A 24,911-nucleotide genomic window follows, 5' to 3' on the forward strand; every position below is an offset into this window, starting at 1 on the left:
CCATTCTGTGGTTCTGTGATTTTCAAGAGCATAAAATATGGGGGGAGTGGCTGTCTTTAATTACAGTTGGTTTTGTAAATATGGACCCTCACAGTATTACTCTTCAATGGTACTGAGGAGGAGCTATGTTTGAACAGAGCAAGCCTTCAGGACAGCTTAGTAACAACTGCTTTTCCAAAATTTTAGCTGTTTTTTTCCCTTTTGGCCTTGAGATATATTTAACTCCTTTTCCCTGAATTTGTCTACCAGATTTAATCACAGTGTTCGCTTAAAAAGTAAAAATGAAAGACTTTTTCCCAAGAACATGTGGTGTTTGTCCTTACACAAATTGTCATTAATTTACAGGAATGAAAAGGAATGATCTGTCCTACTGTTTGTTAAATAATCAAATGAACTATCCAAACCTTAAAATTAGTAGATCTTTAGAGTTTGCTGGGGAAAAGCTCTCTGTAAATTGAGTAGTGTGACTCCAGATACACTTGAGTTGAACAAGTTCTGCTGATTTTGTTTTGAAAGGGTATTATTTTAGAGATTTTCATGTGAAACCACCAGTATTGCTTCTAAGTGCATTTGAAGTGATTGATTGAATTCAGGTTCTGAAGTCTCGTGCACGAATTTAGTGTATTAATGTTACTGTATTTGTAAAAATGAAATGGCTTTGTATGTAAGTTTATTCCTGGCTGTAAATCTGTTTCCTAATATGAGTGTGGTTTAAACTTATTGCAGTTTTTTTAAATGCACTTTTTATCTGCGGACATTTACTCTAAAGGATAATGGCACTTAATTTAGGTTCCACTTTTTTTTTTTTTCAACAATAAAGCCTGTTTTCTTGTTTCGGAATTTGTTTTGCAAAAAGTCAGTATGTGATTCCTACATCGATTATCAGTTGCATGCTAGTAACACCTCCATGTACTAAGTGGGTTTACCTTGCACGGTAAGGCCCATATCCTATTATGTAAGTGTTCGTGTGTGGATCAGTAATGACTTTTGCAAATGGTAGGCACTGTATTGCCTAGCTGTGGTATATACCTATACCTGGTTATATTTATTTTTCACTTCTGGGAAGTAATTGTTCCTTGTGTCTCAGATAGGCATTTAGCTGAAAAGAGCCTTGAAGACATCCCAAGAGATGGCACTGGCACACTAGAATGCATTTCCTTTGCATGATGCTATAATAATTAGTGAATACTAATCCCAGTGTGAATTTAAGGTCACTTTTTAAGAAACAGGTTAGACATACAACTGTTTTAACACAGGATAGTACATTTGGGATTGTCATTTAAGTATGTTACGTTTATAAGTGAATGTGAATCCCACTCCTTGTACTCTACATAAAAAAAATATTTTTCTCTTTATAGAACTGACAGTGCATCAGCTGACCAGGACAATTTAAAATACTCTTCATCCAGAGATCGGGGCAGTTCTGCCTCCTATGGATTACAACCCTCAAATTCAGCTGTGGTGTCTCGACAAAGACACGATGATATCAGAGTCCACACTGACATACAGAATGAAGAAAAAGGTACACAGATTGCTGTTTCATATGTAAATTGTGAGGGGACTTTCAGAGGAAGGCAGTGAACTTGAAATGGTAGAGGGTTTTTTTTCTTTCCCCCCTTTCCCCCTCAAAAGAAGGCGATGAACTGATAGAGCTCATTGCTACGGTATCACTGTGTAGTGAGATTTATCAGGGATCAAAGAAATTATGTGATTGGTGGAAATAGTGAGAATAGAATGCAGTTACATTAGGAGAACGTAAGAGAAGAATTACTGCATTAACAGATACACATTTTCCTGAAGTATGGGGTTCTGGATGTGTCTGGTCTGCAAGTTGTAACTTCTTCCTGAACACTTTACTGCTGCTGGTTTTGAAAATGATTAAATGGACTACTAATCTGATATATTATCTATTGCAGTTTTACTGCAGCAAACTGGAATCTTAATTTGGGAATCAAATCTGTATTATGTCATTAATAGGAATTTTTACTTCCGTGTGCCTCAGTCTGAGCTCCTATAGATTGCATGATATATGGCTCATACAGAGATTTTTTTTTTTTTCCCCTGGCTATTTTGTTGAGAATGGAAATACTTTCACTAGAAAATAGCTGAAAATTCAAAATCATGTATCTTTGTGACCTTTATGAAAGAGAAATCTATATTCTGAATTTTTTTTAATTGCCAAATACAGATATCAAATAGGAGGTTTTTTTACTTCCAGAGTCACTTTTTAGACTATGTAAATTTTTTTTGACAGGCCAAACTAGAAAAAAACCTTTCAGTAATATTACTGTGGGAGTTGTTGTTCAGGAACCTGGAAAGCATTCGCACTCCTAATTCTCTGCCCTGTAACTATCTATAAGGAATTGCGACATCTTGGGGGAAGTTACAGCTGGGTGTGCTGATGCAATTTTTTATAAGTAGTAGGTACTGTTAGTAGGAGATGGCAGCATGAAGCAGGTATTTGTTTATCTGCATACCTTGGGAACCTTAAGATTTGGTTAACTTTAACGGAGAAACTGCTTAGAAAGTGGGTATATTTGTCACTGTGTCTGCTAACATGGGGAGTTTTACTGTGTTTCACACAGGCTGGCGTAGTAACCTATTCTTACACTTTGAAGTGTGCTAGTGTTTGAAGAAGGTACTGGCAGGATAGTGAAATACCAAGTTTCAGACTAATTCATTAAGATAGTGTGTGAGGTTGCTGGGAAAGTGCTGTTTGTAAAGAACAGCGCCCCTCTCTCCCCCTCAGGTACTCTGTCTTATAGGGCATGTTGCTGCTAGCTCGGCACTTTAACTGATACTTTGTTCAGGTGTGACTTGGAAAGAGATGATTAAGATATTCTGTGCTATAAAACCAAATTCTGAATACCTCTAGTTTGTTTTTATTTTTGGAGAATTTTATAAGCTTACAGATGTAGAGTAGTTTCTGTGTTTACTAAAGTTTAATTAATCTGTTGGAGTCTGACAGCTTTTCTATCCTGGATAGTCATATGTCATAAGTACCTAGAATCCTTGAAATATACTCTCTCCTCTGCCCAGTTTCTGGTGTTGATAATTAAAATGACTTTCAACTTGATAATTTCTGGAAGTTGTTCAGATTTGAAAACCTCCCAGGGTGGGATGCTCTGCAGCCTCTCTTAGCAGCCTGTTTAGTGCTTTACCGCTCTACTGGTAAATAATTGTTTTCTTATATCCAGTTTGAATTTCCCTTGCTCTAATTTACGACTGTTGACTTCTGTCCTCCTGCTCTGCATCTGTGAGATTAGTCTGACTGTCTTTTTTTTATAACTTTGCACACTAACTAGTTGAAGACTGCAATTAGATCTCTCCCCTTTGTCTTCTTGCCTTTACTATAAAAAAGAAGACAGGGGAGTTTGCAGATTTAAGTTTTTAAAATGAAATAAAAGGCTCCTGGGTTTTTTTATAGATGAGATTTTCTCCATTCCTGCAACACTTTCCTCCCTTTTGATTTGTAGCTCTGTGGTGTGCTCAAGAGTCCTCACTGCTGAAAAGATACTGCACTAATATTTCCATGTCGTGGTATCTGCATAGTAATGCTAAAATTAAGTGACATAGCTGATGACACTCTTATTTGGTCTCAAATGTAACATTTAAAGGGAAGTGAACGGAATTTATATATGTTAGGATTTTAAAAAACTTCAGACCCACAGGTAACTGGAGGGTTATAATTTATTAATTACAGTCTTATTGCCAAAAAAAACAATTGCCCTGCTGTGTTTTAATAACTCAAAATGACAATTTGTTTTTTACTGCTGCCGAAGATGTACCATCTATATGTCAAGTGGGAGAATATAGGTTTGTGATAATTCATTTAAAATAAAGTCAGATATGCTGTAGGAAATACTACATGCCTTTGCAGAAAACCAGAATAGCTGGGATTTTGTGTTTGCTAGAGGGAAAGTAGGAAATAACTTGTAAGAACTCCAATAGTATATGGTAGTATGTCTGATTTTGATAGTTGATGTTTGTGGTCTATATGCGTGATTATCTGATATCTTCAGTTAAATTATTCTTTGTTGCTTTGAATTTTAGTGATACACTTCTGTTTAGTCATAAATAGGATTATTGCTGTTAGAAGTAATTTACTTCATGGGACAGTGTTGATTTGTTATGACAAAATAACATTAAGGTGGCAGACATGCTAGTAACTTGAGTTTAATGTTGTAAATCCAAATATACACGAATTATCTTTACTGTAATTTTAATTAACTGATTACAGCTGAGACTTTGCACAGGATTTTCTGTGTGTGTAGTAATACACAGATGTCTAGTGGTAGTTCACAGCTTTTGAGAAAAAGCTTTGCCTTCAAGATTCATTTATACCTACTAAGGTCCGGATTTGCCTTCATGTTTGAACTTATGTTTTCATCCATCCTGTAGTCTCAGTAGGCTGCCTTTTTTTACAGAGCGCCATCTCTCCTTTTCCCCAGACTTCCTTTTATACACTGATACAGGTGGAATTGTGGAAATATCTTTTGTTGTGCTGACTTTAGTTTTATTAGCTGATTCCTGCCTGTCTCGGGCAGGGAGGGCACTTCAGGAAGCTGCCTGAACAGTTGCCTCGAAAGTGGAATACTAACACATTGAGTGAAGTATTGGGCAGGCTCAGGGGCCAGTTTCACTTCACAGCACTGCAGAGGAAGAACCTGCCCCTCAAAGTGATGTGGCAAACTGGAAAAATAGTTGGCTTCATCATTTGAGTATGCAGATTCCTGTGGATCTATGAGTAAAAATAATTGTATTACTCAAAATTACCCTTTTATTTCTGTTTTATATTGTTACTAAAGATGTACCATGTATCTCCCAAGTGGATCGTGTATGATTAAGATAATGTTGGTGTGTGAAAATAGTGACTGTTGTATGTTTAGGGAGAGTTGTTCAGTTGTTCATGATAGTGTAAATAATCTGTGGCTTTTTAGAAGCTTTCTCCTTTTTTCTGTCCATTTTACTGACCCTGTGTGGTGGATTTATAACAAAAATGGAGTGGAAATTTCATGTGCGTAATCAGTGAGCGAGTAAGTGAATGCATCTAGACGTGTGTACTAGCAGTTTGACATGAAGCACCTTGTGCAATACAGGGTCAAAAGTAATAATAAAAAAACCCCAAATACAGCAGAATTGATGTTAAACTTAATTGCTGTAGAGTTTTTTTCATATGCTTCAAAAAGACTGATCAGATTCTGAATATGTGACCTGGAAACTTAAGGGGATAACAAAATGGTTTTGCATGTGAAAATGAAAAAGGAAGATAAAGAAGGTGGTAGAGGATAGGGCTGCTAATTTGCATATGAATTTAATAACTCATAATGTACTACCCTGCTAAATATATGGTCTGACAGCCTGTTTTAATCTCACGGTGATTTTTCTGCAGGAGGCTACAGTGTCAATGGAGGATCTGGGGAAAATACTTATGGTCGGAAGTCGTTGGGGCAAGAGCTGAGAGTTAACAATGTGACCAATCCTGATTTTACCAGTGTTCCGCATGGGAATCGTGCTTTAGCCACAAAAGACATGAGGAAATCACAGGGTAAGGATACCACAGTTTTTCAGGAGAAGATCTCTTTTGGCAACCTCTCTTGTGTTCAGAATATGAGGGCAATCTATATGGATTTCAGTTTGTGATATATGATTAGATGATGCTGATGGAAACTGTCATCTGATGTTTACTGTTCCCTGCACTGAGACTTCCTTCATAGGTTAGGCAGGTCTTTCTACTATATGGCTTAGCTGTCAATCTTTCCATTTCCTTTAAATAGCTTTTGAACCCTTATTCAGGTTAGCCAAATTTGGGAAAGAGATCAAGGGCTCCACGAAGGAGAATTTTCTCAGAACTGTTGAAAATTGATACCTGAGCAAAAAGTTAATTAGCAAGTCCCAGGTGCAGGAAAACATGCAGTGATGAGCTCAACCGTTACCTGTTCTCACTGGCCTGCAGGTGAACTAGTCATCACATCATGCCAGCTGATCAGTCAGTGGGTGTGTACTCCTGCACCAGCCACAATTCGTGCTCCCTCTTGCTCAGCTGAGGGTTAGAGGCCAGGGAGGAGCTGGAGGCATCGTAAGAATGTGGGCAAGTTCTTGGGAGATGCAGTGAGAGGAAAATCAGAGTGGCAAGAGGGTACAGGAATTCTGGGCACATCTTTTTGAGAAAGACAGCTTCACTTTTCCCACTCTCTGGGTTTAAAACATAGTTTAAGGAAAAAGTAAGTTGTTCCAAGGACTTCTGAATGAAAATAGAAACTTTGTTATGACTAAGCACTGTCATTTATTGCATCACTTGGTATAAGTGGTAGTTGAGCCACTGACAAAAACTGTGACTGCTTTACGCCAGGCACGTTATAAACATACGAGGACATGGTGTTTCTCCTCAGGGATTTTATATTTTAGAGGAAAGAAAATGTGAAAGAAGTGTGCTTTGCGGTTGGAAGAACTGAGATGCAAGTGGTGACGTGACTTGCAAAAGCCTGATCTTTGGAATGAGTGTATTGGGCTTTTGGTGCAAGGTTTTAGTAGCAGAGGGGCTGGAGGGATGGTTCTGTGAAAAGCTGCAAGAAGCCTCCCTGTGTCCAATAGGCCAATGCCAGCCAGCTCCAAGACAGAACTGCCACTGACCAAGGCCAAGCCCATCAGCAACAGGCATAACGCCTCTGGGATAACATGTTTAGGAAGGGAAAAAAGCCAGAAAAGTATATTCTTGCTTAGAGAGAGCGAGCAGAATGTGAGAGAGTGCAGTCTGCAGATGCTAAGGTCGGTGGAGAAGGAGGGGGAGGAGGAAGTGCTCAAGGCACCAGAGCAGAGATTCCCCGGCAGCCCATGGTGCAGCGCCGTGGTGGGGCTGGCTGTGCCCTGCAGCTGTAGAAGGTAGTGGTGAAGTAGATACCCAACTGCAGCCCACAGAGGACCTCACGTCAGAGCAGGTGGAGATGCCCAAAGGAGGCCAGGATCCTGTGGGAAGCCCACACTGGAGGAGGCTCCTGGCAGGACCTGTGGCCCTGTGAAGGGAGGAGCCCAGGCTGGAGCCGGTTTGCTGGCAGGACTTGTGGCCCCAGGGGGATCCAGGCTGGAGCAGACTGCTCCTGAAGGATGGTACCCCACGGAAAGGATGCATGCTGAAGCAGCTTGTGAAGAACTGAAGCCTGTGGGAAGGATACACGTGGGAAAAGTTGGTGGAGGACTCTCCTGTGGGAGGGATCCCCTGCTGGAGCAGGGGAAGAGTGTGAGGAGTCTTCCCTCTGAGTGACAGAGACACCAATGAACTGACCACAACCACCATTCCCCATTTGATCCTGGGAAGAAGGGAGGGGTGGGGGGAAGGTGTTTTAAGATTTGGATTTAGTTCTCTTTTTACACTGATTTAATTGGTAACAAATTAATTTTTCCCCAAGCTCAGTCTGTTTTATCTGTGGTGCTAAGTGCTGGATGACCTCTACCTGTCCGTATCACAAGCCATGAGCCTCTCATCATATTTTCTCCCCTCCAGCTGAGGAGGGGAGTGATGGAGCATCCTGGTGGGCACCTGGACCCCAGCCAGGCTCAACCCACCACAATGAGTTAAACTCAGACATCATAATCCCATTCTGGTGTCTTGATATAAAAATTCTTCAGTCTTTTTAGTGTCTTAAATAATGTCTGTGTAGAGGAAACAAAGAATTGTCTAATAGAGAACTCTGTGTGAATACTTCTGGTAGTGGGCTTGTGTGTGAATTTACTATTAGTACTGGCAGAAAATTCAGACTGTTGTACATGAGCACCTCTTTAATCCTTAAAATGTTGGCAACTATAATTCGGGATGGCCGAAATTGCTGCCTGACTTGTATTCTTCTGTACGTATTCTGTCCTTTAGATGCCAGATTTCAAGGGTTTCTTTTTGACTGAGCTGTCTTTGTGATTGTGTAGTTTCAGAAAGTCACTTTGATTTTTTTCCTATCTCCTTCAAAATATTGTGGGATTATGTTGCAACAGGATCTTATTTTTTAACTTCTTACATTTTCTTGTTTGTTAGTGTGTGCATTAAGCAGTTTTTAAAATAGTCTTCTGTGAGTGAGTGAGCGAGCATGTGGCTGAGACCTTGCTTCCACAAAGTGGGAGTCTTACAGGTTCATTAACTAGTACTGTGATTAGTGTAGCTTCTGTCATGCTCTTGGCTAGTTTATCTTTTTTTTTAGGTTATGCTTATGGCTCAACAGACAGCTAACACTTAAACTCTCAGGGCATAATGCCAGTGTTCATCAGATATTAACTGAATAAAAACAAAGCCGCTTTTAGTAGAGTTTTGAACAGTACTTCTTGTTCTAGTGGCAGTTAAATGTGCCTCATACCAGTAACCTTGGTGGTCGTTTTAGTCATACAGTTCTGGTTTTAGGATTTTTTTGTATGTAGAACAGCACAACCATATTTCAAAATAAATTTCCTTTTCCATTAAGAGATTACAAAAAAAGATAAGCACAGAGAAGACAACACTAAAAAGTTGCAAGTTGTGGATTTATTTAGTCGATTCAAGGCTTATAGTTACTGCTGACTTTTCATCTACACTGAAAAGTTGGCCAACATTCTTTGGGACAGGAGGGGAGACTTTTTTTAGGGACCTTGCGAAGATCTGGAGTATCGTTATAAAAAGTTATTTAATAAAAATAACTGTGAATGTTTTCCAAACACTGCATACTGGTTTGCTGTTCAGGAGCAGTAGGTAGTGACCTAACCCAGCTGTGCTGGTGTAACTCCCCACGTGCTTCCTGAGTGGCAGAGATCACTGCAAACCAGGGGTGACAGAGTGGCGTGTGCTGTGCGTTCCTGGTCTGGGTTAGTGTTGCTTGAGTGCAGCTGCAGCAATCCTGTAGAGTAGACTGCTCTCTCTCTCATGAGGCATGTCTGGTGTCTTGGAAAGGACTGTATTATGGGGCAGCCAATGCACTCAATTATTCAAAGACAGATTCAAATTGCTATTTTGAGAGGCTTCATACATAGACAATCTAATAGTGAAATAAGTGTGTGTAGATTCTGTTCAGCTTAAGCTTTCAAGATCTGTTCAGTAATGTAGAACACAGTACTTCCAGAGCAGTTGTTTTCGTGTGGCATTTTCCATGACTAGCAGTTGTACTTTTTATTTTGTGTACCGTAGTCGCTGTTGGATTCCATTGCAACCAAGCTTTAAAAGGATTTTTGTTATTGTTTGCATATGTTTTGTTTCCAGACTATTTCATTTGAACTTTTTTAAAAAAAATTCTTTTCCTTGGTCTGGTGACCACTTACTGCCCAGGTTTTAAGAAAAAGGTAGGCATGATATGCCCCCAGGCAGGCTGCATTCTTTCTGCTAGTCCCTTTTTTTAATTACCTAGGCCTGATCAAATTTTTTGGGTGGATAATTGCTCTAGGTCTGTTTTTCTGAAGTTTTGGCTGTTGGCAGGCAGGCTTTGGACTGCAGTTGCTAGCTCAACTCTGGACAGAAACACAAGGAGATCTTCAGACACCTGTGATCGTCTAGCAGGGGCATAGTTCATTAGTCTAGCGCTGTCACTGAGGAAGACCTCAGATCCTGCTTCAGAAGGTGTCTTTGCTGATCATGATTCCTTGCCTGTTTCTCACCAGACATGTGGCTTTTTGTCTGCTACTGGAGACTCTTGTTTCCAGATAAAGCAAAGGAAAAGAAAGTTCTTCCTAAATGAGTATGCATGCCTTGGTCCTCTGTAAAATCAGTAACATCTTAAAAGAAGTGGCCTTCATGCCTGTCGCATACATCTCAACGTGCCTTGTGTAGTTGTGCTCGCTAGGAACAAAGTGTAGATTTGATCCTTCAGACTTACTGATGTTTAACGTTTGCTGAGCCTGGTGAGAAACAGATTATCAAAGCCTATTTTATTCACACTGTCTTCTAAAGTTTAAAAACCAAAGACATGAAAGTAAGTTTGAGAACATTCGTCATGACTATAATACAGAAGACATGCTTTCCTGTAGATGATGTCATGACCTGTAAGAGTTGCTGGCCTGTGGTGGATCTGTATGGGATTCTGTAATACACAGGGGTAAGAAGGGTTTTGTTTCTTAAATTTCTTTATTACAAGTTACTACAAATTACCACTAGTAAATCAAGTATATACTCATGATTACTTACTTATATGTACACTTATAGATACATTATTCAAAGTGTTACCAGTTATGGCACTCACCAAACTTCTCCCAGGAGTGGGACCAAATGATGACAGTCTCACTTCACAGATGATCTGCATCTCAGAGCCTGGAGTCAGTCAGGTGTCCTCAGCGAGGGTCCTGTCTGCCCAGGAGATCTTGCGTAGCAAAGTCTTTGTAGCATGAGCTCTCAGAGAAGCTCCGTTTTGGGTAGAAAGTGAGTTATTTTTACAGAGACATAAGGAGGCATAGGACACAACTGCCTGGAGCCACCCATAGCTTTCACTAACTGGTTTTCACCTGGGAAGGCCAATAGCCGATGCTGTTCTCTATTTTCTCAGACCACAGTTTGCTTTCCCAGTCTGTGTTTCAAACATGAGCAGCCAATACTTGTTGCCAGTTGCTGCTTTCCAGGACGTTTTGCACCATTACAGTTTATTCTTCACCTTTCCAGACAATAAATTTGTTGTTGCAGTTTCTTGGACTTGCACTCATTGAGGGTCTCTCAGCATGTCTCAGGTTCTTACCAGTTCTTCAAGGATGCTCCAGGTTCCCAGGCTGGGTTCTCAGGGTAGCAGTTCCCAGGCTGCCAGACATCTTCTGTCAGTATTTTTTCCATTGTGACCAGGGTGCCTTTATGGTTACCTTCATCTAATGACTGATGTATAACATACCCGAGGAAAAAAAATGTAGTTGTCTCAGGTGCTCTCGTAAGAGTCACGGTGACTAAGAAACCTCTCAAGTTCTTTGAATCCTCTTAATCACCATGAATGATCTGATGTTAAACTTCTCAAAAGAAACTTTGTTTCCTATTTTGCAAATGAGGGAAATGAAGCATTCCTATGAATTAATTGTAATTTGTACCTAAATCAGGTAAACAGAGTTGTGACCTTCAGTGGTATCAATAGCACTGTGGGTCAACTTTAAAGGAATATTTTCTTAGGAAGACATTAATTCTCCTGTATAACGATCCACTTAAATTGACAGACACTGCCCTCTGCACAGTGTATAATTTTGTTCCTTAATAGGGGAAGAGTTAGATCTGTTTTCCTTTTCAAAATAGAACCCTGCTAACTATCAGAAGACTACTCATCATTTTTTTTCTTGTGCCAAAATGATAGAGAAAAATCTTCTTTCTTGTTAGTTGCTTGAGCTTAAATGTGGTTCTTCGCTTCAAGAAGCAGCTTGTTTTTTTCCACAGTGTTTTCTTTAAATATTATTTGTTGAATTATTTTTGTTTATATATTCAGTCAGAAGTCTGATTTGAGCTTACCACACCCTTTTTATTTCGTTCCATTTATGTAGAAGAAAACTAAATCCAGGTGTTTGTGCAGAAATAAAACACTTCTGCTTAGTTCTGAATGAGCTCTACCCGGGTACTGGGCTGTCCGCTGGAGGAAATCAAATATTTTGGTAGCTAAATTAGATTTTAAATTTAATTTTCTAATATTAGCTTTAAAACACATAATGTTCCATTTGTTTTATTTTTTGCTCAAATTACTAATATGGCTTATTAGGTCCACACATACACATTTTAGACAGTGCAGATATTAGTGATCAAATGCTGCAGAGAAAAGAAATAGTTGCCTTTTCTTTTTCAGAGCGATCGTTGTCTTATTCTGACGAGTCTCGACTGTCAAATCTTCTTCGGAGGATTACTCGGGAAGACGACAGAGACCGAAGACTGGCTACTGTAAAGCAATTGAAAGAATTCATTCAGCAACCAGAGAACAAACTGGTTAGTAATTTTTATTTTCTATAGCATTGGAATATTTCTCATTTTATGAAGCTGTCTTTTGAAAAAATCTGAGTATTGGGATACTCATATGCAAGGAAATTCCTTCCACAGCAAAGGAGAGTGTATTCCTGGATTGCCTGTGCTGTTTACAGCATTCAGGAAACTTTATTGCATGATTGCTTACGACGTATTGCCTGAAGCAAACTACTGAATGCATGAGCTGTAGGAATGAATGTCATGCATGTGGGTTTTTTGACTGGTCTTACCAATATCCCCTGGAAATGGAGGAAAAGGGAAGTAAAACATGTTGTTTTCTTGAACTGTTTCTGTATTTTAAATTAAAAATATGTAGATATTTATAGAGTCTTGTGAATAGTGCATCTTAGAGTTAGTTACTCAGCTTTTTAGCTAAACACCTTTGTGTGTGGATTCCCCTTTATGGGAAGAGAACAGAGTAAGTCTTTTCATTACACCTTTGGGTTTTATAATGAACTGTCTAATATCCTCAGGTGTTTCTTAAGGATTGGCTGAGGGTGGGGTGGGAGAGGGAGATGAGTCCTACTGTTTGTATATGGTTTTAATATTACTTATTTTGAAGTGAAATATTATGAGTATTTTGTCTGACACATCTCCACTACTGAGCTTAGGAGTTCTGTGAGTATTGAAAAGGCAGGAAGTGATAGTTTAATACTCTGCTGCTTGTTTACAGGCAATACTGTGAAATTTCAGTTATGGGTTATGTGTCTATCTGTATTTATAAGAAGTTGGTTCATTCTCTCATTATATATTAACTAACTGTGGTAATTGTACTTTTAGCCAAAAGCTGTGACACTTGAACATTGAGACTCTGTTCTGTTTGCCTAGGTGTGAGCAGACCATGGGCGACCCTAGCTTCAGCTTTCCTCTGAAACAAAGCCCTTGTTAATGCAAGGGTTTGGGGAGAAAATGCTCTCCACAATTATTCTGTGATGGTTTTATTAATTCCATTATTCTCAGTGCATTTTTTTCTTCTTTTTTCTTTTAACTGCATTTTATTTGAGTTTATTGGTTTTCTCAGAATATACTGGAATTGCCATTCTGACAACTCAGTGGTGACAAAATTTATACTTGTTAATGGTCAGAATGTTAAAAGTTCGTCACAGAAATTTTAAACTCCTCCCAGCTTGCTAATGAGAACAAGATCAGATCTCAAGTGACATCTGCGATGTCAAGCCTAAAGCTTTATAATGGATGATGTTTAACCTAGCTTCCTGCAGGTCTTGATTAAGTGTATTTTAGCAGAGTTCTTTTCAATCTCGGGGTTGAAATGTATGTTCAACAAAGTAAAGTTGTAAAAATCACTAGGCAGTGACATTGTCATGTAACGGCATCGTGCTCCAGCTTCTAGGTGGTGTGGATGCCTTCTCCTGTCCCTTTTGTAGCCTCTTTTGCAGATAACGGGCACATTTTTAAAAAGGTACTTGTGAGTTCTGAGGGGGCCAAGCCTGTGTTCCTCTTTCTGTCCCCCCTCACTCCCAAGAGAGTGACGTTGCCCAAAACTTAAGAAAAACTAGACAACATCCACTGTGTTATTGATACCTTTCTGAGAAGAGAGAACAAACCTTTTTATTAACATGAAGATTTCTTGTTGATTTAATATCTTACGCAGTTGCAGCTAATGCATTCTTTTACAACTGGCTCACCAATGTGTGGGGTTTTTTCAGTGTGTATTAGGAAAACAAGTATTTCTGGTTGTGTTTAGTGAGAAGCACTGATTCATCAATAATGTTTCATCCCCCACAGAATAGACTTTCTCTGAAAGCCATGTTTGCCAAAGGAGAAATGTTAATACATCAGGTAGTATTACCTGATCAACTAAATATTCTGCTGATACACTTGGTTATTAGTATAGGAGACTGGGTCTTCAGGAGACGCTACTGATGAGCTGTATGCTGAGTCTTCCATTTGTGATGTAATGTTATCAGCAAGAACTAAACTTAGAACAAACCTTGATAGCAGGCTGCCAGTGTATTTTTGTGGCTGCTGTAAACAAATATGAAATATAACATGTAGGATAATATTGCAGTATGGCTTAATATAGTTCGTGCTAGTCTGCAGTGGCCATGGAAAGCATAATAGCATTCTATTAGCAAACGGAATTGGCAGTGGTGTTTTTGATGTGGGGGTAAACAGGACCTGGTCTGCAGAAGTCACCGTGCCATCATCATGCTTATGCCTTGTATGTATCTCATGCCACAGGTACTGGTTAAACAACTGGATAATATCCTGACTGCTATTCATGATGTACTCAATGAAAGGTAAGCTGGAAAAATGAGGCAATTGAGAGGCTTTAAAGAGGAAGCTAATGACAGCATTAGGTTTGGATTTCAGTGTAGAAATGGAGTGGGGTGGGAAGGTTGAAAGAAAAATTCACTGATTGTGCATGGGCGAGACTTTGTAGTAACAGGAGAGAGTTGGGGGAGAGTTAAGATGGGCATATCAACCATACTGTTAGACAGTCTAGGGTACACTTCTCAGGGAATCTGAATGCACAAGTGTAGCTTTTATGTTGTGGGTAATGTGAAGTCTGTCTCAGCTGTGTGTATCCACCTGGGTGTAGTAGTGTGCTGCTGTGGTTGTCTAGCTTTCATACTGAACTCACCTTCTTTACAACCTCGGCTAATTCATTTACATCCAACTAAAAGCATATGTAGAGGGAGCTTAGGCGTGTAGGGGGTTTTTGGAGCTTAGTTCAATGTTATTATCCAAAGTCAGCTGTATGTTAAGAAGTTTCTTCCTTGGATAGTGTGTTGCAATGGCCTATTTATTGCATACGTTCATTCAAGTTGGTTTATTCCATAGAAATAATATTTCATAGAAATTTTCAGATTATTAGTTTTTATTTTATCTTCATCACTGCTGCCATTAAGTAGGGGAGAAGCAGTTTCATGCATACATTTCAGAAAATGTGTTACTTTGTTCATGGTTTCTTCTGTTTGGCTCTCATGTCTGGAGGTTCTGCATTTCTTTTTTTCCTCTCCAAAAATACAGTAGCAAATTGCTTCAAGAACTGAGACAGGAAGGAGCTTGCTGTCTTGGCCTTCTTTGTGCTTCTCTGAGCTACGAGGCTGAGAAGATCTTTAAATGGATTTTTAGCAAATTCAGCTCATCCACAAAAGATGAAGTTAAACTTCTTTATTTGTGTGCAACCTACAAAGCACTAGAGACTGTAGGAGAAAAGAAAGCCTTTTCATCTTTAATGCAGGTAAGACTAAAACTTGAAACAAGATTATTAATGATTTTTTCCAGTGATATGCTTGAATTGACTTTTTAAACTGGAATGAACAATAAGTAATGCTATGTTGATAAAATAAATAAATATAATTGCAGCTGGGAGGTAGCAAGAGCATAAGCTCTTGGTCAGCTCCTCATCCATCACCAGGTGGAGTTCCACACACTCCAGCTGGTCTCTGACATAGAGAGCAACACCCCTTCCACGTCTCCTCTGCCTGTCCTTCCTGAAGAGCCTGTATCCTTCCATTCTGACACTCCAGTCATGGGAGCCATCCTACCATGTCTCCACGATGCCATTGAGGTCACAGCCCCTTATGTGTGCACGCGTCTCTAACTCCTCTTGTTTATTCCCCATGCTCCCTGTGTTCCCACAGAGGCATTTAAGATGGGGCCCTGATGAAGTCTGCATGCTTACTGGAGCCTCTGGAATTCTCTTGTTTTGTTTGCCAGGAGCTCTCCTGATGACATGCGATTCTTCTCCAGGCTCTGGGTATCTGTTGGTGGCACTAGTCATTTTAACCTCTTCCCCCTTTAAACCTAGTTTAAGGCCCTCTCGAGGAGCCCTGCCAATTTGTGGGAAAGAAACGTTTTTCCCCTTGAGACAGCTGCACACCATCTGCTGCCAGCCGGCCTGGTGCCGTATAAACCTCAACATGATCAAAAACCCCAAAATTCCACCTTTGGCACCAGCCTCTGAGCCACGTGTTCATCAGGTGTGCTTTCCTGTTCCTCCCAGTATCCTTCCCTGCCACTAAAGGGATTGAGGAAAATGTGATGTGTGGAGATCTGTGCTCCAGTTTGCTTTACAGAGCCACAAAGCTTTGGCAGGAGAAACAGGAACTTAGAACAAGTTGTTCTGTGGCTATGGAATTAAAGAAAACAGTGTCCCTAAGCCTTGAACCTGGGTCTGCCATATTTGAAGCAAATGCCTACTTGAAATTATTATTTTCGTGCAGTACATGTGGTACTCTTTGCATTTTTCCTTCCTGCAGAAAGACTACTGAGATGTTTCTGTTGTTTGAATCAAAGTAGTTTGCTAAAAAGTATTCAACACTGAATAAATGTGTCTGGTATCGTAACTTTTCACGTGTTGTTTTAATGAAGTGAAATGTCTAGTGGCTTTGCTTTACCTTTTAGCTTGTAATGACCAGCCTGCAGTCCATCCTAGAAAACGTGGATACACCAGAGTTATTGTGCAAATGTGTCAAGTGCATCCTTCTGGTGTCCCGATGCTACCCACACATTTTCAGCACCAATTTTAGGGTAAGCGCACTTCGTCCTCTGTTTTCTTTCTTGCATAGAAACGTTCATGTGGCAGATTGGGTAATAAACTTTTTTGTAATTGCTTTCCAGGACACAGTGGACATACTGGTTGGGTGGCATATAGATCACACTCAGAAACCATCGTTGACGCAACAGGTGTCTGGTAAGTTTGGCCGGGGTCGTTGATGTGGTGCGCTCTGGCTTGCAGTAGGACCAAGCCTGGTCCTGCTGACACGGAAGTTGACCTAAAACCAACATGAGTTCTGGCTATGTAACAAGAGACTTTGTTCCTATTTTTTTAGTAAATTTGCGTTTGCCAATTTGTGCTACATCTGGAACAATGGGGATGCTTTATTCAGGCTACATTTAAACATCCATTGTTTAGTGTCATTTTTAAACAGTTTTTAATACTTCTATAGATCTAATATATTATCTGTAGAAGAATATTTTTCTCCTGTGTATTTCTAGAAGATTTTTGTCCTAAATAGATACTGTACTGGCATTTAACTTCCTCCTATAGTTACAGCAGTTATTCACAGCAAGTCTGTTAAGTTTCCTGTATCCTTGATGCTTAACTGCTGTGGGGCAGGTCTGAACATCAAAATTAATTTGTCAAAGGGACAGAAGAGGGAAATACAATTGATATTTATTGTAAAAACCAAATTAGGTAAAAATTTTAATGGAGATGACCTTCTGTTACCTTAGCAACCTTTACCTCAGCACTATGCAACTGAAATGTAATTTTCCTACGTTACCTTATTCCCCTGTTTCAATTGTCCTGGTATTTTTATACAGGATGGCTGCAGAGCTTGGAGCCCTTTTGGGTGGCTGATCTTACTTTTTCTACCACGCTCTTGGGTCAGTTTTTAGAAGATATGGAAGCTTATGCTGAGGTAAACAAGACTTCATGGTATATACCAGAGTTAACTGTTGTGGATTTCTTAATTAAATTCACAGATGTGATTCTTATGGATTTGTTACATTTGTAGAAAATAAAATCATATGGCTTTCCTGGGGAAAAGAGGACAAATTACAGTCTAAGGCATGTACAGTGGCAGTTCTACACAAATCCTCATGAACTACTTAAATAGTATCATAGCCAGGCTTTCAGCCATTGTTGATTGAGAATATCATGTTTATAGTAAAAATGAAGACAATTAACCAAACAGGAATGGCTTCATTTTTAAAAAGCTGCAGTGAAGACATTTCACAGTCTTTCCTTGGTATTTTCTCTAATTATCCAACTCCAGAATTTTTCAGAAGTGATTGCTGGGCGGAGGAGGATGCTTCCATAGAGTAATGGGAAGTCTCTCTTTTTTTTCAATGAAGTAACAGGTTATATTGTGCAGGAAATAATGCAGCAGTCACTGATAGAAAACTAAAGTATATTCATTTAATATACTTTGCTTTAACTTTGTAACCTTTGCTTAGTTAACAGGGTGTAGAGTTTATCTGATGCTGTCATTGAAGGAAGTGTTTTGGTTTTGGGGGAGAGTGTCTTTTTCTTAAGGTATATGAACTCACATGTATATATGCTTATAACTACTAATTGATGGTATATTAGATATGTTAACATGTAGATCCTACAGGTGAAATGGTACTTCCAGCATAATCTCTCTTTCAGTCAGCGCAGAAAAAATAATTTGATTTTATTAGTGTGCTTACCTGCACACCGAGGCTTCTGATGGTACAGCTTTATGAGTTAGGATTCACAGCCCTCTGGCAGCGTCCAGCCCACAAACCTATGCTGCTGTGACTGTAGGCACACAGTTGAAAGTGATTAGTCAGTGCACTAAGTTGCTGCTTATCAACTTGTCTGCTGAGCTGGACAATATGTTTGTTCTCAGTCACGGAAGAGTTGTAAGATAACGTGCTGACTTAAATCATGGAGGAGGTGCTTCCAGCTAGTGTGTTTTTATCTCTCAGTGGGGTAGACCAAGGCTATATCTATACTAATGAGATCAGCATTCTGGGAATGTTCCCAGGCACTGATGCCAACTGGCATGAAGTAGCCTGCTAGTAAACTCATGGTCTCCAGATCAAGGTAGCTGCATGTAAACAGTGTGATGGGAACGGCCGCTCAAACATCCTGACTCCAGTTTGTGGGCAAGAATTGTTGAGGAGAGTGGAAAAGTGTGCAGACAACTGTTGTAACAGTGCAGCAGCAAGATGGATGATCATGTTCTGGGGGCCAGGAACATCATAAGCCTCTGTTTTAATTTACAGGATATAGTCGGAGTATTCTGTTTCAGTGGCTAAACTAATCACAGAATCACAGAATGGTTTATGTTGGAAGGGGCCTTAAAGATCATCCAGTTCCAACCCCCCTGCCATGGGGCAGGGACACCTTCCACTAGACCAGGTTGCTCCAAGCCTCATCCAGCCTGGCCTTGGACACTTCCAGGGATGGGGCATCCACAGCTTCTCTGGGCAACCTGTTCCAGTGTCTCACCACCCTCTCCTGGAAGCACTTCTTCCTGATATCCAATCTAAACCTCCCCACTTTCAATTTAACCCCGTTACCCCTTGTCCTGTCACTACAGGCCCTTGTAAAAAGTCCCTCCCAGCTTCCTTGTGGGCCCCCTTCATGTACTGGAAAGCTGCAATAAGGTCTCCCCGGAGCCTTCTCTTCTCCAGGCTGAACAAGCCCAATTCTCCCAGCCTGTCCCCATGGCAGAGGTGCTCCAGCCCTCGGAGCATCTTCATGGCCTCCTCTGGACTCGCACCGACTGGTCTATATCCTTCTGATGTTGGGGGCCCCAGAATTGGATGCAGTGATGAGCAGCATCTCGCTACTGCTGTGATTTGTTATTGTCATTGTGTGCCTATATACCATCTTTATGTATGTGAAGTTAGAGATATTGGATAAATATATCTGTAATTGGATAGTATCTATAGTATGTCTGGAAAATAGCTGAATAGTATTTTGAAGCTCATATTGTGATCTTTTGTGCATGTATTGTAACTGTCAGAGTTGTGTACTGATATATAAAATTCTGTGCTGTAGGACCTCAGCCATGTGGCTTCTGGGGAATCAGTAGATGAAGATATTCCTCCTCCTTCAGTATCACTGCCTAAACTGGCTGCACTTCTGCGGGTTTTCAGTACTGTGGTGAGGAGTATTGGGGAACGCTTCAGCCCAATTAGAGGACCACCAATTACAGAAGCATACGTAACTGATGTAAGAATTCAAGTTTTACTTTGTTGTTGACATGATTATCACCATATGATGATGATGTTCACTGAGTTTATTTAGGTTTTGAGTTTTATGTGAATGTGCATATGCTAACTTATTTTCTTGAAGAAATATGCTACAAGAATTTTATTAAAGATTAAGGTATGGATTGTGATGGTGGCACATAGGAGACATAGCAGAAACTTAACTTTTTAGGCGTTTTAACTTCAGCTAGGTTACTTTGTGTTATCTGTCTTTGTAACCATATTGTTACCATTTATTCACATTGCTGTGATGCTATAAAAACTGAGTTCAAATTACAAGTTCAGCTTTAAGTGTAGGGGATTTTTATCCATCCTGAAATTCTACCTCTCAAATCTGATAGCACAGTCCTCTTGTTTTAAGTATAGTATAGGATGATATAAACGCAAAATAAATACTATGTACTATGCTAAGTAACTGCTATGCTTCTGTAACAGAAACTGTAGAGGGTGTGAAAGATTAAAAAAAGAAAAAAAGGTAAGATTTTGAGTGCAGGTAGTTTTATGAGCTGCACAACTGGAATTTATGCCCTTGCAGAGTTCTGTCAGGGACAAAACTTTTCAGATAAGTGAGTGTATGGATTTCCCAATTAAAGCGAAGACAGTTATGTGATTTGTGGCTTAATTTGCAGAGGATTCTTGTGGCCAAAGCTCAAGAAAAGAAAACTAGTCTGTCTTTTACAAGAGGAGTTCTGTTGACATCATTTGGAATTCCTAATAATGAATTTAGGTTTTCTAGGTCTTCACCGGTCTGAGTAGAGAAGGTTTGGGTTTGTTTCTTTATATTTCTGAAGTGTAGTGCCATGATGTGCATTATTCAGAATATTCTGTTGACAGAATTTACCAAGCTGCAGAGTAGGTGATGGGACAGGATATCAAATGGATGGGAATATAATTAGATAGGATGCAGTCCATGTCTCTTTCAATGGAGTTTAATTTAGGTGTGTTTTTAATTTTCCAGGTTCTGTACAGGGTAATGAGATGTGTGACTGCAGCAAACCAAGTATTCTTTTCTGAAGCCGTGCTTACAGCTGCCAACGAGTGTGTTGGCGTTTTACTTGGCAGCCTAGATCCAAGCATGACCATACACTGTGACATGGTCATCACATACGGATTAGATCAAATGGAAAGCTGTCAGACTTGTGGCACTGATTATATCATTTCAGTCCTGAATCTATTGACACTGGTTTGTACAAATTTTTATTATTGCAGTTTTTGTATTGCAAAATAATAATTTCTAAGCACCCTTGCTTTTTTGTGTATTAGATAAATATTTAAAACTTATTTTCGTGACCACAAGCAAGAAATTCCTCTTCATAATGCTTCTACGCTTTTCTGTAAAGCTCATACTGCTAGCTTGTCTATGCATTTGGCTTGTCGATAAAGTGGTGTTTAGCTTTAGTCTGAATGTTCATGGGGTTTGTTTTGGGGTTTTTCTTTTCCCTGCCTGGCTTGTCTGTTTGACAGTGCCATTCTCTGGCCCCTGCAGTTGATAACACCACCTGATGAATTTCAGAATCTTCCTGCTTAGTATGTTCTATTCTACTTACCTGGAAAAAATACCTGGGAAATCAGACCTCTTCAAAACATAGCTCTTCACATACAGGGGACAAACTCTTAAACCCATGTAGATCTAAAATAATCATGGAACTTACTCTCTCAGCTGTGCTTTTAAGGCCTGAAAAAATAACTTAATTCTCTGAACGTGAATTTGGGAAAGTACTTGCATTGCTGGGAGCTGTTTTTTCTAGAAATGGCGTATACAAGCTAGAAAGAGTAATTAATCCATTCTAATAAAAATTAATTCAGGCTGTTAAATATACTTACCCATTTTGGTTTTATCCCCAGATTGTTGAGCAAATAAATACAAAACTGCCATCATCGTTTGTAGAGAAATTATTTATACCAGAGTCTAAACTACTTGTTCTTCGTTATCATAAGGAAAAAGAGGTAAGAGTAAGGGTCTTCTAGGAAATGGATGAAGGCTGTTGTAATACACCTGTGGAATATGTTTATTAAGCTGTAAAACTTCATTCATCTTAAGTGTATTTTTTTTTTTAATCTCGCTCTATATCTATGAAGCTTCTGAAAAGGCAGGTGTAGCTAGCTCTTGGTTTTGGCATTTAGATTTGATAAGGAGTTGGTAAGTTGGCCATGATATCAGATAGAGGAGTCCTTAGTTGATGTGGGTTTTGTACTCAACATGTTATGTGGGTGATCCAAAAAGTAATTCATAGATTCTGTAAGTAAGTAGTACATAACTACAGAAAACAGAGGATAGGTATGTTTATCAGACTAGGCTATTCATAAAAGAATAAAGATAAAGAAACATAATTTAAAATACTATGTTGGTGACTAATATATTTCATGATGTCATGCTAATCAATTATTACTGTAATGATTGTATATTCTCAAGGTTGTTGCATCAGCCCATGCTGTGTACCAAGCTGTATTGAGCCTGAAGAACATTCCTGTTTTGGAGACTGCTTACAGGTTGATTCTAGGAGAAATGACCTGTGCTCTAAATAGTCTTCTCTACAGTTTACATCTTCCCGAGGCCTGTTCTGAAATCCAGCATGACTCTTTCAAGAAGCGTATGCTCAATGTGGATAATGCGAAGTTCGTTGTTATATTTGACCTCAGTGCTCTAAGTACTATTGGAAATGCTAAAAACTCCTTAATTGGGGTGAGTGAAAACTCTACTGATAAAGTTTATGCAATAAGTGTAAAAAACATTTTTACTTAAATTACCATAATGTATTTCACCAGTAGTACGTGTAATTGAAATAATTTTATTTGTTTCCTAACTTACGGTACAGAAAACCTTCCAGGATTAAAACCTAGGGGAAACAGAATGGGTGGATTGTGTCTCTAGTGGGGGCATAATGAAAAGCAGTTTCTAGGGAAGAGCATCTGATCAGGGCTATTCATGGATAGATTCTAAGATTCTCCTACTAATTCTTTTTGAAATTTAAGACAGATAAAAGCAGCTTTAATGTGTCCTCTAGTAGCACATCAGCCACGTGAAAACACTTGTTACAGATCTTTCCAAATAAAAACAAACTGTTGTTAACAGGTTGTTTAAAAAGAGGGAATAGTTACAATCAAGGTCAGAAAATTAGTAGAGTTAAATTATTTCCCTTTGGAAGAAGCAAAACACAGTGATTAGTGGCATGGAAACTACACTTAAAACCAGATCCTATTTATTGTGTCTCTTTGCTTATGTTGCAATTATTTTATAGATGTGGGCCCTTTCGCCAACTGTGTTTGCACTACTGAGTAAAAATCTGATGATAGTTCATGGTGACATAGCAGTTCATTTTCCTGCGGTGCAGTATGCGGTACTCTATACACTATATTCACACTGTTCCAGGTATGAAGATTAATAATTCATCACTATTTTAAGAGCACTAGGATGGACTAATCTGAATAGAACATGTTGGAGAAATGAATTTAAATAGGTGTTACAATTAAGCTTTTACCCAAACTTCCCTAATCTGTTTTCACTTTCATTAATTGCAGGGAGTCTGTATCTCAGCCAGGAAGGCATACCCTGGTTTAAAATTTGGCATTTTCTTCAGAGACAGATTAGAAGTCTTGTGTTTGACTAGAGATAACTGAGGGAGAACTCTACTGAAAGTGACTAAGGAAAGATTATTTACTGTTTTGCTTACTGTGAGATCTAGGAGAGGTAATTAAATGTAAACAACAGGTTCAAACACATTCTGGACCTTATTACTACAAAATGTTGTCCAAGTCAGGGCATACACTACTTTAAGTGTTACTCTGTACATTTCTTGGCTTCTGTGGGTTTTCACTAAGCGTTATGACACCAGCGACAGTTGAAACCAGGTTACTGGGCTGCATGGATAGATTGAAAGGTGTAGCTTTGTTCTTCTAGAGCAGGCATCAAGGTACTTGGCTTTTGACATAATGTGGTTACTGTATGGGTGTACATTAGCTTTTCCTGCTGGGTTTTTTGGTTATTTTGTTTGGGGGTTTTTGGGTGGAGGTGGTGGTGGCTGTTGTTCCCCCTCTTGTATACTTTAAGGAAGTATCTCTAATCTTGGGTGGTTTTATATGTTGATTTTCATTGCCTTTTCAGGCATGACCATTTCATATCCAGTAGCCTCAGTTCTTCCTCTCCTTCTCTGTTCGATGGAGCAGTTATAAGTACTGTAACCACAGCAACAAAAAAACATTTTTCAATCATACTAAACCTTTTGGGGCTACTGCTTAAGAAGGACAACCTTACTCAAGATACCAGGTAACATTTTCCTACTAATCAGGAAACTTTTTTCCAGTAGAGTGTCTTAGTTCAGAAACCAGGATAATTTTCCTCTGTAAACTTGGGGTAAATTTAGCCAATCAAGTATTTGGGTTTTTTTTAAACATTAGTAATGAAATACATGTGGAAACAGTAGCTGCTCGTTCTTACACATGAAATCTAGAAAAGTTGAAACCACTGTAAGATCTGTACAGTAAAAGCAGAGCTATCAAACTTCACTGAAAAGGGTTCTTGCTCACTGAAACTACCCTTTTACAATAGTTACACTCCTCTATTACCAAAATGCTGTGAAAGCTGGGGACACTTAATGCTAGAAAACCTTTTGTTTAATGAATGAGTTATGGTACAATACTCATCAGTAATGTGAAGTAGTTTTTTGTATTGAAATACAACTTTCTGCAACTGTGTAGACTGACTAATACTTTGTTTTTGAAGGAAACTACTTATGACGTGGGCTTTGGAAGTGGCTGTTCTGATGAAAAAATCGGAAACATATGCACCGTTATTTTCTCTCCCATCTTTTCATAAGTTTTGTAAAGGACTTTTAGCAAACAGTAAGATATTGCATTCCTTTTACTTATTTACTGTCTTTTATGTGGCATCATTAAGTACATAAGTGACCATGTCATATACCACAGACAGCTGTATGCTTCTGGTTTGTCTTGTGCAAAAAAATTACACTCTCCTCCTATAATTTTTCTCAAATTGATCCCTACCTATTACTTATGCAAATAATTAATTTTCTTAAAATAATATGTGTTTGTGATAGTTTTTGACAGACCATGAGTGATGTGCCAAATCTTACTTGTAAGATTGCATTTTATTTTATCAAAAGTGATGGAACTGTTCCACAATGTGATGTATAGTCTTGGATTTCAAAACCTGGCAGTAGGGAATATGGGGAAAAAATGCTTTTAGTAGTGTAATCCCAGCTAGAGCAGTAACTTTCCAAGGCCAGGGGTTACTGTCTTAACCATAGTTTTTTCCTGC

At 39.1% G+C, this 24,911-nt stretch overlaps 1 protein-coding gene across 1 annotated transcript in view; it reads left to right on the forward strand.

Annotated features, from left to right (window-relative positions):
* Window positions 1-1,358: 1,358 nt before the first annotated feature.
* SMG1 (SMG1 phosphatidylinositol 3-kinase-related kinase) overlaps window positions 1,359-24,911 on the forward strand; it is a gene marked incomplete at its 5' end in the record, with an annotated part of 57,195 nt that continues 33,642 nt past the window's right edge. Inside the window, 15 exons of the mRNA XM_010148030.1 lie at window positions 1,359-1,522; window positions 5,393-5,548; window positions 11,745-11,881; window positions 14,120-14,178; window positions 14,912-15,125; window positions 16,292-16,417; window positions 16,508-16,580; window positions 17,213-17,310; window positions 19,425-19,598; window positions 20,595-20,819; window positions 21,482-21,583; window positions 22,050-22,319; window positions 22,876-23,006; window positions 23,739-23,900; window positions 24,357-24,475. Coding sequence (XP_010146332.1) covers window positions 1,359-1,522; window positions 5,393-5,548; window positions 11,745-11,881; window positions 14,120-14,178; window positions 14,912-15,125; window positions 16,292-16,417; window positions 16,508-16,580; window positions 17,213-17,310; window positions 19,425-19,598; window positions 20,595-20,819; window positions 21,482-21,583; window positions 22,050-22,319; window positions 22,876-23,006; window positions 23,739-23,900; window positions 24,357-24,475 — 2,210 coding nt within the window. The remainder of the gene's footprint in view (window positions 1,523-5,392; window positions 5,549-11,744; window positions 11,882-14,119; window positions 14,179-14,911; window positions 15,126-16,291; window positions 16,418-16,507; window positions 16,581-17,212; window positions 17,311-19,424; window positions 19,599-20,594; window positions 20,820-21,481; window positions 21,584-22,049; window positions 22,320-22,875; window positions 23,007-23,738; window positions 23,901-24,356; window positions 24,476-24,911) is intronic.

The sequence above is a fragment of the Eurypyga helias genome, unplaced genomic scaffold (genome assembly GCF_000690775.1).
Source record: "Eurypyga helias isolate BGI_N326 unplaced genomic scaffold, ASM69077v1 scaffold6433, whole genome shotgun sequence".
Classification (NCBI taxonomy): Eukaryota; Metazoa; Chordata; class Aves; order Eurypygiformes; family Eurypygidae; genus Eurypyga; species Eurypyga helias.